This window comes from Dipodomys spectabilis, unplaced genomic scaffold (assembly GCF_019054845.1).
Source record: "Dipodomys spectabilis isolate Male_0828 unplaced genomic scaffold, ASM1905484v1 ptg000302l, whole genome shotgun sequence".
Lineage (NCBI taxonomy): Eukaryota > Metazoa > Chordata > Mammalia > Rodentia > Heteromyidae > Dipodomys > Dipodomys spectabilis.
In genome coordinates this window covers 1,327,501-1,338,751 of record NW_024870979.1, presented here as the reverse complement: position 1 = coordinate 1,338,751, position 11,251 = coordinate 1,327,501, and the positions used below count along the sequence as shown (strand labels likewise).

General features: G+C 47.2%; 1 protein-coding gene across 5 annotated transcripts in view; it reads left to right on the top strand.

Annotated features, from left to right (window-relative positions):
* Window positions 1–207: 207 nt before the first annotated feature.
* Window positions 208–11,251, top strand: part of Arid1b (AT-rich interaction domain 1B) — a 328,395-nt gene continuing 317,351 nt past the window's right edge. For all 5 annotated transcript variants that reach the window (XM_042702061.1, XM_042702058.1, XM_042702060.1 and 2 more), the window contains exon 1: window positions 208–1,655. In XM_042702061.1, coding sequence (XP_042557995.1) covers window positions 225–1,655 — 1,431 coding nt within the window. In that variant the 5' untranslated portion in view covers window positions 208–224. The remainder of the gene's footprint in view (window positions 1,656–11,251) is intronic.

Sequence of the window (11,251 nt, the reverse complement as noted above, 5' to 3'; positions counted from 1 at the left end):
TGGCCCACAGCGCGAGCGTCGCCGCCGCGGGCACCGGCAGCGCCCAGAGCGGCGGCTCCGAGGCGGCTCTCAAGGAGGGTGGAAGCGCCGCCGCCGCGCCGTCCTCCTCCTCCTCCTCCTCCTCCTCCTCCCCCTCCTCCTCCTCCTCCTCCTCCTCCTCCGCGGCGGCGGCGGCGGCGGCGGCGGCCTCGGCCTCTTCCTCCTCGGCGGGCCCGGGCTCGGCCATGGAGACGGGGCTGCTCCCCAACCACAAACTGAAAGCCGTTGGCGAGGCCCCCGCCGCACCGCCCCACCACCACCATCACCACCACCACCACCACCATGCCCGCCATGCCCACCACCACCATGCCCACCACCTCCACCACCACCACGCACTCCAGCAGCAGCTAAACCAGTTCCAGCAGCAGCAGCAGCAGCAACAGCAGCAGCAGCAACATCTCCCCATCTCCAACAACAACAGCCTGGGCGGCGCGCCTCCGCCCGGCCCGGACATGGAGCCGCCGCAACGTGGAGGCGCCAAGGACAGTGCCGCGGGCGGCCAGGCCGACCCCCCGGGCCAGCCTCCGCCGAGCAAGCCGGCCGACGAGGACGACGCGCCGCCCAAGATGGGGGAGCCGGCGGGCGGCCGCTACGAGCACCCGGGCCTGGGCGCGCAGCAGCCGCCGGTCGCAGTGCCCGGGGGCGGCGGCGGCGGCGGCGGTGGCGGCGGCGGCGGCGGCGGCGGCGGCGGCCCGGCGGCCGTCTCGGAGTTTAATAATTACTATGGCAGCGCTGCCCCTGCTAGCGGCGGCCCCGGCGGCCGCGCTGGGCCTTGCTTTGATCAACATGGCGGACAACAAAGCCCCGGGATGGGGATGATGCACGCCGCCTCCGCCGCCGCCGGGACCCCCGGCAGCATGGACCCCCTGCAGAACTCCCACGAAGGGTACCCCAACAGCCAGTACAACCATTATCCGGGTTACGGCCGGCCCGGCGCGGGCGGCGGCGGCGGCGGCGGCGGCGGCGGCGGAGGAGGAGGAGGCAGCGGAGGAGGAGGAGGAGGAGGAGGAGGAGGCAGCGGAGGAGGAGGAGGAGCAGGAGCGGGAGCTGTGGCGGCGGCGGCGGCGGCCGCGGCGGCGGCGGCAGCAGCAGCAGCGGGAGGCGGCGGCGGCGGCGGCTATGGGGGCTCGTCCTCGGGATACGGGGTGCTGAGCTCCCCCCGGCAGCAGGGCGGCGGCATGATGATGGGCCCCGGGGGCGGCGGGGCCGCGAGCCTCAGCAAGGCGGCCGCCGGCGCGGCGGCGGGGGGCTTCCAGCGCTTCGCCGGGCAGAACCAGCACCCGTCGGGGGCCACCCCGACCCTCAACCAGCTGCTCACCTCGCCCAGCCCCATGATGCGGAGCTACGGCGCCAGCTACCCGGACTACAGCAGCCCCAGCGCGCCGCCGCCGCCGCCGTCGCAGCCCCAGTCCCAGGCGGCGGCGGCGGCGGCGGCGGCGGCAGCGGCGGCGGCGGGGGCGGCGGCGGGCGGCCAGCAGGCGGCCGCGGGCTTGGGCTTGGGCAAGGACCTGGGCGCCCAGTACGCCGCCGCCAGCCCGGCCTGGGCGGCCGCGCAACAAAGGAGTCACCCGGCGATGAGCCCCGGCACCCCCGGACCGACCATGGGCCGATCCCAGGTAACCCCCGCGCCGGCCGGGCCTGCTTCCGCCCGGGCCTGGCGCGCCGCGAGCCCGAGTTTCTTTCTTCGCCCGGTACTTTTCCCGTCCGCTCGCGGGGGCGGCGGGGGCGCGGCGCCCGGAGCCATTTCCACGGCGGCCTCTCCCGCCGGGCTCCTGGCGCTCCCCCTCGCCGTCCCGGCCGCGAGGGTTCGGCCGGGCCGGGTGTTTGGGGGTTCCTCCTGCCCCCCCTCCCGCCTCCTCCCCGCACCCTCGCCGCCACCGCGAGCCCCCGGGGCCCGGACGGGATCGAGGTGTTCCGGGCCCCACCCGCGGGAAGCCTCGTGGGGCGGCGGGCTGGATTCGGGGTCCCCCAGGCGGGTGATGTGTGTGACCGGCCGGAGCCACTCGGGCCGCGCCGGCGCTGGGCCGGGCCGAGCCGGGCAGGGCAGGGCAGGGCCGGGCCGGGCCGGGCCGGGCCGAGCGGCGGGGGAGGAACTTTCTCCCTCCACCGCGGGCCGCCGTTCGCAGAGCTGAGCTCCGGAGGGAAAGGCCGAGGACAGGGGGTAGCTTTGTGACCACCGGGGGCCTCTCCCTTCGTTCCCGAGGCCACCCAGAGCGAGTGGGTGCGGGCAGGGCCGACTCGGACGGCGTCCTGGGGTGACATCCCTTCTCGCATCCATCCCTCCGTGCCGCAGAATACCGGGAAAGTCCGCGATCGGGCTCGGGGCGGCTGGGAAAGGAGTCACCTTCAACCGCGAGGCGAGGCTGGAGGAGCACACTCGCCGGATCGATCGATCGAACTTACTTTGATCATGGGTTAGGCATACATTTGATCCAGCGAATCCAGGCCGATGGGGAGCCCGATCAAAAGGGATCTTTTGGGGGGGGGGGGAGAAGGGGGGGGAGGAATCGTATTTATTTGGATTTTCTTTATTCTGCCGTCACCCGAGTCTTACAGCGCCGTGAGCAAGGGTCCTGCACGCCGGCTGTTTCTGGCTGGTAGGCTGAGCCTAAAGACTGACTTGATCTCCTTTGCAAGGTTTGGAATTTGAATTGTGGAGGTAAACTGGCTGTAATAGTCTCCAGACAGCTGCCTCTGAGTTGACATCTAATCTGCCATCTGATTGGCTCCCCTCTCACCATTGGGCATTTAGCACTGCTGATGTAAATAGAAGTGCTGAGCTGTACAAGTCACAAAAATTCCTGCCACAAATAATAACCGAACTCTATTACAAGCAGATGGAAGGTTGAATACTATTTAGGGCTTAAAGTGTTCCGAATCATAGTTATTAATAAGCGGGTTAAGGACAGAAAAACATCATGCTGGTGTCCATTATTGGGTATTCACAAAACCCAGGTCTTTGAAGACAGTCTTACAATATGAACGTTGCATATATCATGGACTTGTAATTGTAGGCTGAAGATACCACCATTGAGAAGTAATTAAACTGCAGATGGAATCGAATTGTGGATTTGTACAGCTTTTTAAAAAAAATTATTGAAAGCCTATCCTTTACAAAGTGTACTGTGAAAAAAATTTTGATTGTCTCTGCAATCAAACATTTAAATGTCAGGATTCTGAAGTGCAACAGTGTCTTTTGGTGATGTTTAATTAGCTTTATAACCAGAATAGAGTCATGTATTTCTAGTGATTTGTGTTTTAACATTTGTGGCCATTTTAAGATGCTGTGGATGAGGCGTTTTAGTTAGAATTTAAAATCCACAAAATGAGAAAGCTATAATCTCCCCCCCCCCCCCCCCCCCCCAGTTAAAAGGGAAACTGCATTTTCCCTGTGAAATGCTAAGAGTCATTTTGTATTTGCTTCTGGTCTCAGAATGCAGAAATACCCTAAGATTGTTTTTTTTCCTCCTTGATGATTTTGTTAGATTAGATAATGTGAGCCTTATTTGAACTGCTTATAAAATGAATTAGGAAATGTGTGTTGCAGGCAAGTTGGGTAGTGGTGTGCTGCTCCCAAATATTTTTTCTTTCCTAGACATCTTAATGCCATGAACATCTTTAAGCAGTCTGACTTGTCAGTTAGGAATAGCAGTGATTGTCTTATTATAGGAAGGTGTTTTTCTTAAAATAAGAATTACATATTAGCCGTAGGACTTGTGAGGGTGAATGAAGGCCTGAATTTTAACAAGTTATCGTAGGAATTGTACGTATTGTTCTTGGTATTCTCTTGCTTCCAAATCTCTCGTTAATGGAGTTTTACTCCTAATGATAATGCTTTCCCATTTTTGGTAGAAACCTTATGGTTTTAATTTTTGTTTAGATGTCTACAAGAAAAAAATATTGAAAACTGATGTGAATAAGTCCATGTAATTTATTTTTAAAAAATGCTTTGTCAGCTTGCTTTTAAAGGGGCAGTTTAAAATCCTCATATTTGTAAACTGTAAACAAATGAAGTTAGAGGCAGATGTAGGCCGCATTACTTTAGAGTATTATTTCTTAATGGTACCAATCATTTTAAGTATTTTGTTTTTTTGGAATGAAAGTGAAGCCATTATGTCCTCAGTGTGGCCCTTGGGAAAAGCCTTTTTATCTTTGGGGGGAAAAAAGGACAGGCATGTGACCTGGATTCAGGAGTTCTCGTAGGTACCCTCCGGATAGCATGTGGATTGCCTTTTTTATATTTTCTTTTCTTTTTGGAAGGCCAGCATTGTTCAGTATTGCCATGATAACTAGACTAGAAAGTCATTTGTTCAAAATGCGAAATTACTACCTGATTGTAGGTCATAAAATACTAAGTCATATTGTTGAAGGATGAAAAAAAAATTTTTGGCTTTTAATACATTTAGTTTCATTTTTGGTTTTAGGAAATGTTGGGAAACTTTTTTTTTTTTTTTGTAGTTGGGAAGAAAATATCCACATACTGAAGGAATAAAAGTCTTTTAGAGATTGAAATAAGCTATTTTGTGATTCACTTTGCTACTGGATTTTTTTTGAGATAAATATTTGGAATGTGTATGTGTGTAAGCATACTGAGAGTACCCAAGCCTGGTGATGACTCTGTTTGCACTGAATTCCATTTGTGCTGTTTTACCTTGTTTCATAGAATATAATGCAGTATAATCAAGGTTATTTACCATTGAAAAAGAAGTCATTAGATGGCTTACAAATAAGTAAGCTACACAGTCCTTCCTTCTTACTTTAAAAATGTGCTTTACGGTTACAACTCCTTCCCTTTTTCTCCTCTCACTTTAGGCTATCTGATATTTTAAATCCCCTAAAGACATTTTGGTGGCATACATTTATGTATTTGCCAAGATGTGGATGCTTGCTGTATAGTTAAGTAAAAGGTTATTAGAAAAAGGCCTGTTTATTTAAGGAGCAACAACAAAAAGAAAATACAACAAAAATTCTGCAGTTTTGTGTTTCTCTGTTTACTTGGGATGAAATTACTTATGCCTTAAAATTGCTTTTTATTTGGTAATCCTAATTTTTGTGTTATTGAATTTTTTGTAGTGGTAACCACTTTTAAGACAACAGTCATTAAATTTATGTTTATATTGATGCTAAATCGATAAGTGCATTCCAGGGAACATGTTCTAGTTTTGGTTCATAGTGGGAAAATTTAACCCTTATTTTTTGCCTGCTTTTTTTTTTTTTTCTCTCCAACCTATATTTAAGAATAAAATTTTGGCTAAATCTTCAGTACTTACTCCATTTTTCTTAGTATTGTATTGTAATAGAAGTATGTTTTGGATAGCAAAATAATGCAGCTCACATTTGGACATGTTTACTAATGTATTTAACCTCTACTATTCTGTTCCTTTACTGGAATTGAAGAGAATAACTTCTTTGCTGTAGTATAAAAATAGTATTAATTCTGTTTTGAGAACCAATTTCAAAAATTTCTAACTGTACAGAATGATTTAATACAAGCTCCTTTGATAGCTTTATTAGACACATACGATTTTGCAGAAAGCAGGTGTAGTTAGGGTTTGATTTCTTAGTACTATTTCTTGTTAGCTATCCACCAACTTCCTGACATGCTGAGAAGACTGTTCATTTATTTAACTGTGCCCTGTCCTGGGAGATGGGGTGTGTGTGTGTGTGTGTGTGTGTGTGTGTGTGTGTGTGTGTGTGTGTGTGTGTGTGTGTGTGTGTGTGTGTGTGTGTGTGTGTGGGAGATGGTGTGTGTGTGTGTGTGTGTGTGTGTGTGTGTGTGTGTGTGTGTGTGTGTGTGTGTGTGTTCATTTCAGATTTGTTAGGGGTCCCTTTTCATTGTCGTTTTTGCATAGCAGTTGGAGATGCAAGTTTGGATGTGCTGGCAGAGGAGGCCGGAGCTTTGGCCAGCCCTGGATCTAGAGGCATTTCTCAGTACGCCACCCTGGCTGACACTGCCCAGGTGTGGATTTCTGTGCAGTTAAGCACTTCTTGAGGAAAAAGGACTAACATTCATTCATGTCATTTTGGGACATATGTAGACTTGTGAATTTGAGGCTGATATTTATGTTTGATAAACTGTAGTGTGTTACTTAAAACCATTTAATGGAGGCTGAAAACGAGTATTAATAAAACTCAATCCCATTATTTCAATATTTAGATTATCAAAATGGATGTTATAAAAGTTTTTACGACACTTAACAATGCTGGCCTTTTGGATTTTTTTTCCAGTTGTGTGTCGTTTTAGCCGTGTCTTCTTTGGCACCGGCTGTTTTTGTGATTCTCAGTGGGCTGGGAAAGGCTCCGGCCTGCTTGTGCACTTGCTGTCTTTGCTCCATGCTGGGGAATCCAGAGCCCGCTTCCTGTGGAGGGGGGGAGGAGCACAAGCAACGGGTGATTGGGGCAGTAATAGGTTTCTATACCATAGATGTAGAATGGTATAGTATTGGTTTTCTAGCTAGAAGGCTGTTTGCATAAGACCGAGTGGCTTTCTTTGATTTAATTGGGTGATTGAATTCTGAACTAAACACTTGGTATGTACTTCAGTGTTTTTTTTTTCTCTTAAAAATTTGAAAATGATTTAGTTATCATTTATTTGCTTATCAGTAAGTGATAAGTGTCTCATTGTCTTTAAGTATACCTTCAATGTATCTAGTGCTAACATCTGGATAAATTATTATTTTTTGGGTCCGGTTGTGGGGCCTGAACTCTGGGCCTGGGCGCTGTCCCTCAGCTCTTCAGCTCAAGGCTAGGGCTCTACCACTTGAGCCACAGCGCCACTCCCAGCTTTTTTCTTATGTGGTGCTGAGGAATCGAACCTAGTACCTCAAGCATGCAAGGCAAAGCACTGTACCACTGAGCCACCTTCCCAGCCCCATCTGGATAAATTATATTATTGATATACACATATAATAGTTTTGATTTAACAGTTCACATTGAATTTATCAGAACAATACGGTGTATCCACAGTGCGTTTTCATTGAACACATCTTAATTTCAAAGTCTTTGAGTTGGAATAATTCTAAGAAAACTGTGGCCTGAGATTTACTTATTTGAATAGGATCTACTTCTGTATGGATCAGTGCCAAGAACATTAGAAGGCTGCTAAGTTTGACAGATGAGTTAATGATGAAATTAATTTGTTTCTTGGATGATGTTTGTTGCCAGGAAAGAGACTAAAGCTTTACAATCTTAAGCATTGATTGAGAGACTTTTACTTCCAGTATCAAAATCAGGTAGAGGGCAGCAGAATCTGGACTAGTTCTGTCAGAGCAGGGCAGTGCCTTCGGATTGGCTGAGTTTCAGCCTCTGCTGCCTGCCTTGTGGAGGGTGGATATTCATCTAGGTGTCCTGTTTGGGCTCTGACAAAAGTTGAATCTTGGAAGCCAGACTAGATGTTACTCCTTATTAAGCAATCTAGAAGAAAATCCTGGATGAAAGTACTATACCCTTTTTAAATTTTATAATGTGAGTACATATGTATTTTCTTCTATCCATAGACTATCCAGAGAAGCATTTACTGTTGTAATCATTCCTAGGCACACAGTCCATTTATTAAATGCACAAATGCTCTGCAGCCATCACCATCTATTCCAGACCTTTTCATCTTCCTGCATAGGAATAATAAAAATAGTTCTCTTCCTTTTCCTCATATCAAATTGAAATTGTTGGCTTTTAAAAATTATTATAAGTAATCTGGGTTTTTATCACTATTCTTGCCATTTCAGTGTTTACTAGTAAATTCTTCATGGAATTTTCATTGGAATGCTAATGCTGTATATTTTTTATTAGTCTTTTACTCCCTATTCTAACTAGAGGTACAAGTTAGTTTCATTGCTGGAAGTGTCATCAACAGTTTAAAAGCAGGGCTAGGACTGTGACTTAAGGGTAGAGTACTCTTGCCTAGCAAGCTAGCTTGAGGCCCCGAACAACAGCAAAAAGTTTGAAAGCAGCTTTTCTTTGCCTGAGAGGAATCTGAGGTTTTGTTGGGTGATAGGTTATGAGAAAAAATTCTTACCATGATTGCTTCTCTCTTTTTGTATTCTTATGTCTGCATTTTTGTTTTGTTTTGTGTCTGTCCTGGGGCTTGAACTCAGGGCCTGGGTATAGTCCCTGAGTTTTACGCTAAGGCTCATGTCCTACCAGTTGAGCCACAGCTCCATGTCCAGCTTTTTGATGGTTAATTAGACATCAGAGTTCCATGGTTTTTCCTGCCCAGACTGGCTTTGAACTGCAGTCCTCAGGTCTCAGCCTCCTTAGTAGCAAGGGTTACAGGTGTGAGTCACTGGCGCCCAGCTTTCACTTGTGCATTTTTACTCTCTTTTATAATGTTTTCCATATTCCTTCTCAGTTCTAGGGACTGAATGCAGGGCCTCAGCTTGGTCTGCAAGCTCTATACCTTTTGCGCCGCGCCCACAACCCTTTTATTTGTACTTTGCTACTGAGATCAAGCCTCCTTAACTGCCAAACTGACATCAAACTCAAGATCCTCCTGATTAACAGAGATTATTATAGGCATGCACTACCATGCTGGCTTAAATTAAGCATTACTTATTTATCTTTCTAATAGTGAAAATCACATGCATTTTTTTTTCTATTCTTCCTGTGTTTTAAGTGTTTCCACATCCTGCTCCCCTAACCCAGAGCAGATAGGCAGATCAGGTGATGTTTCAGTGCCCCTTGTGTTGTGTTCAGTCCTCTGAAGAACTGTAGTACTTTTCCTGTGGAAAATTAGCAAATTAAGGCTAGTGATCTTTTAATTAATGCAAAAGGGTTACTTATAATCTTTCTTATGAACAGGCTTTTAAAAAAGCGATATATATGTGTGTGTGTGTGTGTGTATACACACACACACACACACACACACACACACACACACACACACACACACACACACACACACACATATATGTATATATACCACTTGAGTCACAGCGCCACTTCTGGCTTTTTCTGAGTGGTTATTTGAAGATAAGAGTCTCAAAGGGCTGGGTGCCAGTGGCTCACACCTAGCTACTCAAGAGGCTGAGATCTGAGGATCTCAGTTCAAAGGCAGCCCGGGCAGGAAAGTCCCCGAGACTCTTATCTTCAATAAACCACTAGAAAACCGGAAGTGGCTCTGTGGCTCAAGTGGTGGAGCTGGAGAGCACAGGGACCGCCCAGGCCCGGAGTTCAAGCCCTATGACCAACCAAAAAAAAAAAGAGTCTCAAGGACTTTTCTGCCTGGGCTGGCTTTGAACCATGATCTTCAGATCTCAGCCTCCTGAATAGCTATGGTTTATAGGCGTGAGTCTGCACCTGGCTTCATTTAAAAAAAAAAAACTGTTATATCCTATAATATAGTGCCTTCTTCATATCATCACAGACTTTGAACACCAGATCCTAAAGGACACAGAAGAAATTCACTGTTACTTAGGAGCATGTACTGGGAAGCCACAGTTACTTCTTTTAAAGAGTAAGCATTTAGCATTTGTATATACTGTGAAGTAAGTGTATGTTAGATAAATACTTACTCTACATAATCAGATGTCAAATAGTTTTTGAGCACCAATTTTGTTTCTCTTCTAGTTATTTACTTCTGTGTGCATGTGTGTGGTGTGTGTGCACATGTGTGCATACATGTTTGTGTGTACTAAGAGTTGAACTCAAGGTCTCTTGCTTGGCTTTTTCATTCAAGGCTGGAACTTATCACTTGAGCTGTACCTTTGCTTCTGGCTTTTTGCATGTTAATTGGAGATAAGAGACAAAATTTTCTGTCTGGCCTGCCTTCAAACCTTGATCCAAAGACCTCAGTCTCCTGAGAAGCTAGGATTACATGCGTGAGCCCCCATGCTCCACTGAGCACCTGTTTTCTCAAGGAGCCCTGAACCACTGCAGGCTGGAGCTGTGTGTGTAGACAGAGCAGACCCCGTGAAGCTTACTCTTGCTCTAGTTGTACTCAGAACATGGATTTAGAACTGACTTTTTAAAATGGAGTGGAGTGGGAATAGTGATTGTGTGGTCACTGGTCTAGTGGCTCACTGTTTTGGGGTGGAGGAGTGGATTTTGTCAACATAAGTAATTTGTAGGTTGATGTGATAACACCAGCTGATGCTATCTAGTGACTCTTCCCTCTCTACCAGTTGCTGGCTTTGTGCCAGAGTAAACTGTAGCTCCATTACAGAGAATAATAACTAAAAAGGGAAAATATAGTCATTTTGAAATTTATATAGAATGGTCCTTTTTCTTTTTCTCAGTTTTCTATATCACATAGACTCTTGGAAAAAAGTTCAACAGTCTGTTCAGATTTAGGAAGATACTTAGCTCGCGGGTATTTTTGGTAACTGTAGATAATGTATGCTGGCTGGGGAGTAAATGCAGCTCCTGCTCTGGGCCCTGAAATGAGGAGGCAGTTCTGGGATTCTTAGCAGGGCTCCAGTTGCTTCTCCTGACTTTGAAATAATTGGCAGTTCTACTATTGATAGAGAATTTGGCATCTAAGGTTTGAAATTTTAAGAATCAGGTTTTAACTTGACTATATAACAAGTTATAAGCTCATTGTAATTGTTTATATTTTTTTTTTAGCTCACTTTGTTTTTTGTTTTTGTTTTTATTTTGGTTGGTTGAACTCTGGTCCTGGGCGCTGCTCCTCAGCTCTTCAGCCCAAGGCCACAGCTCTCTACCACTTGAGCCACATTACCACTTCTGGCTTTTTTTTTTTTTTTTCCTGCTGATGTGCTGAGGAATGGAACCCAGGGCCTCAGGCATGCAAGGCAAGCACTCTACCACTGAGCCACCTTCCCAGCCCCTTCACTTTGTTTTTTAATGATAAATTCACCCAGTGAGTTACTGGTGCTCGTGGAAATGGACATACACATCACAAGTGCTGAGTACATATCTTTCAGAGTGCGCAGACATATTTGCGAGGAAACTGGAATGTTTGTTATAAAATAGTGTCTTTCTGTAATCATGGGAGTTCATAAGAGAATACCATATTACAAGACATCTTGATGTGATAGGATGATCCCGGCTTGGGATCCCTCAGACTCTGGTTTATCGTGGTCTTAATGAGCCGTTCTCTCTGCTGTCAGGTGGCGTCTGAGTTTCCTTGTCTGCCTGGCATATTGTTGATGACTCTTCACTGCAGTCTTGGTAAATCCTGTGGTGTCTCTATGGGGCCCCTCCCCTCTTCTTTGCCCACTTGCTTTCCCACACCTGGGCTGGGTTTCTTGTTTTC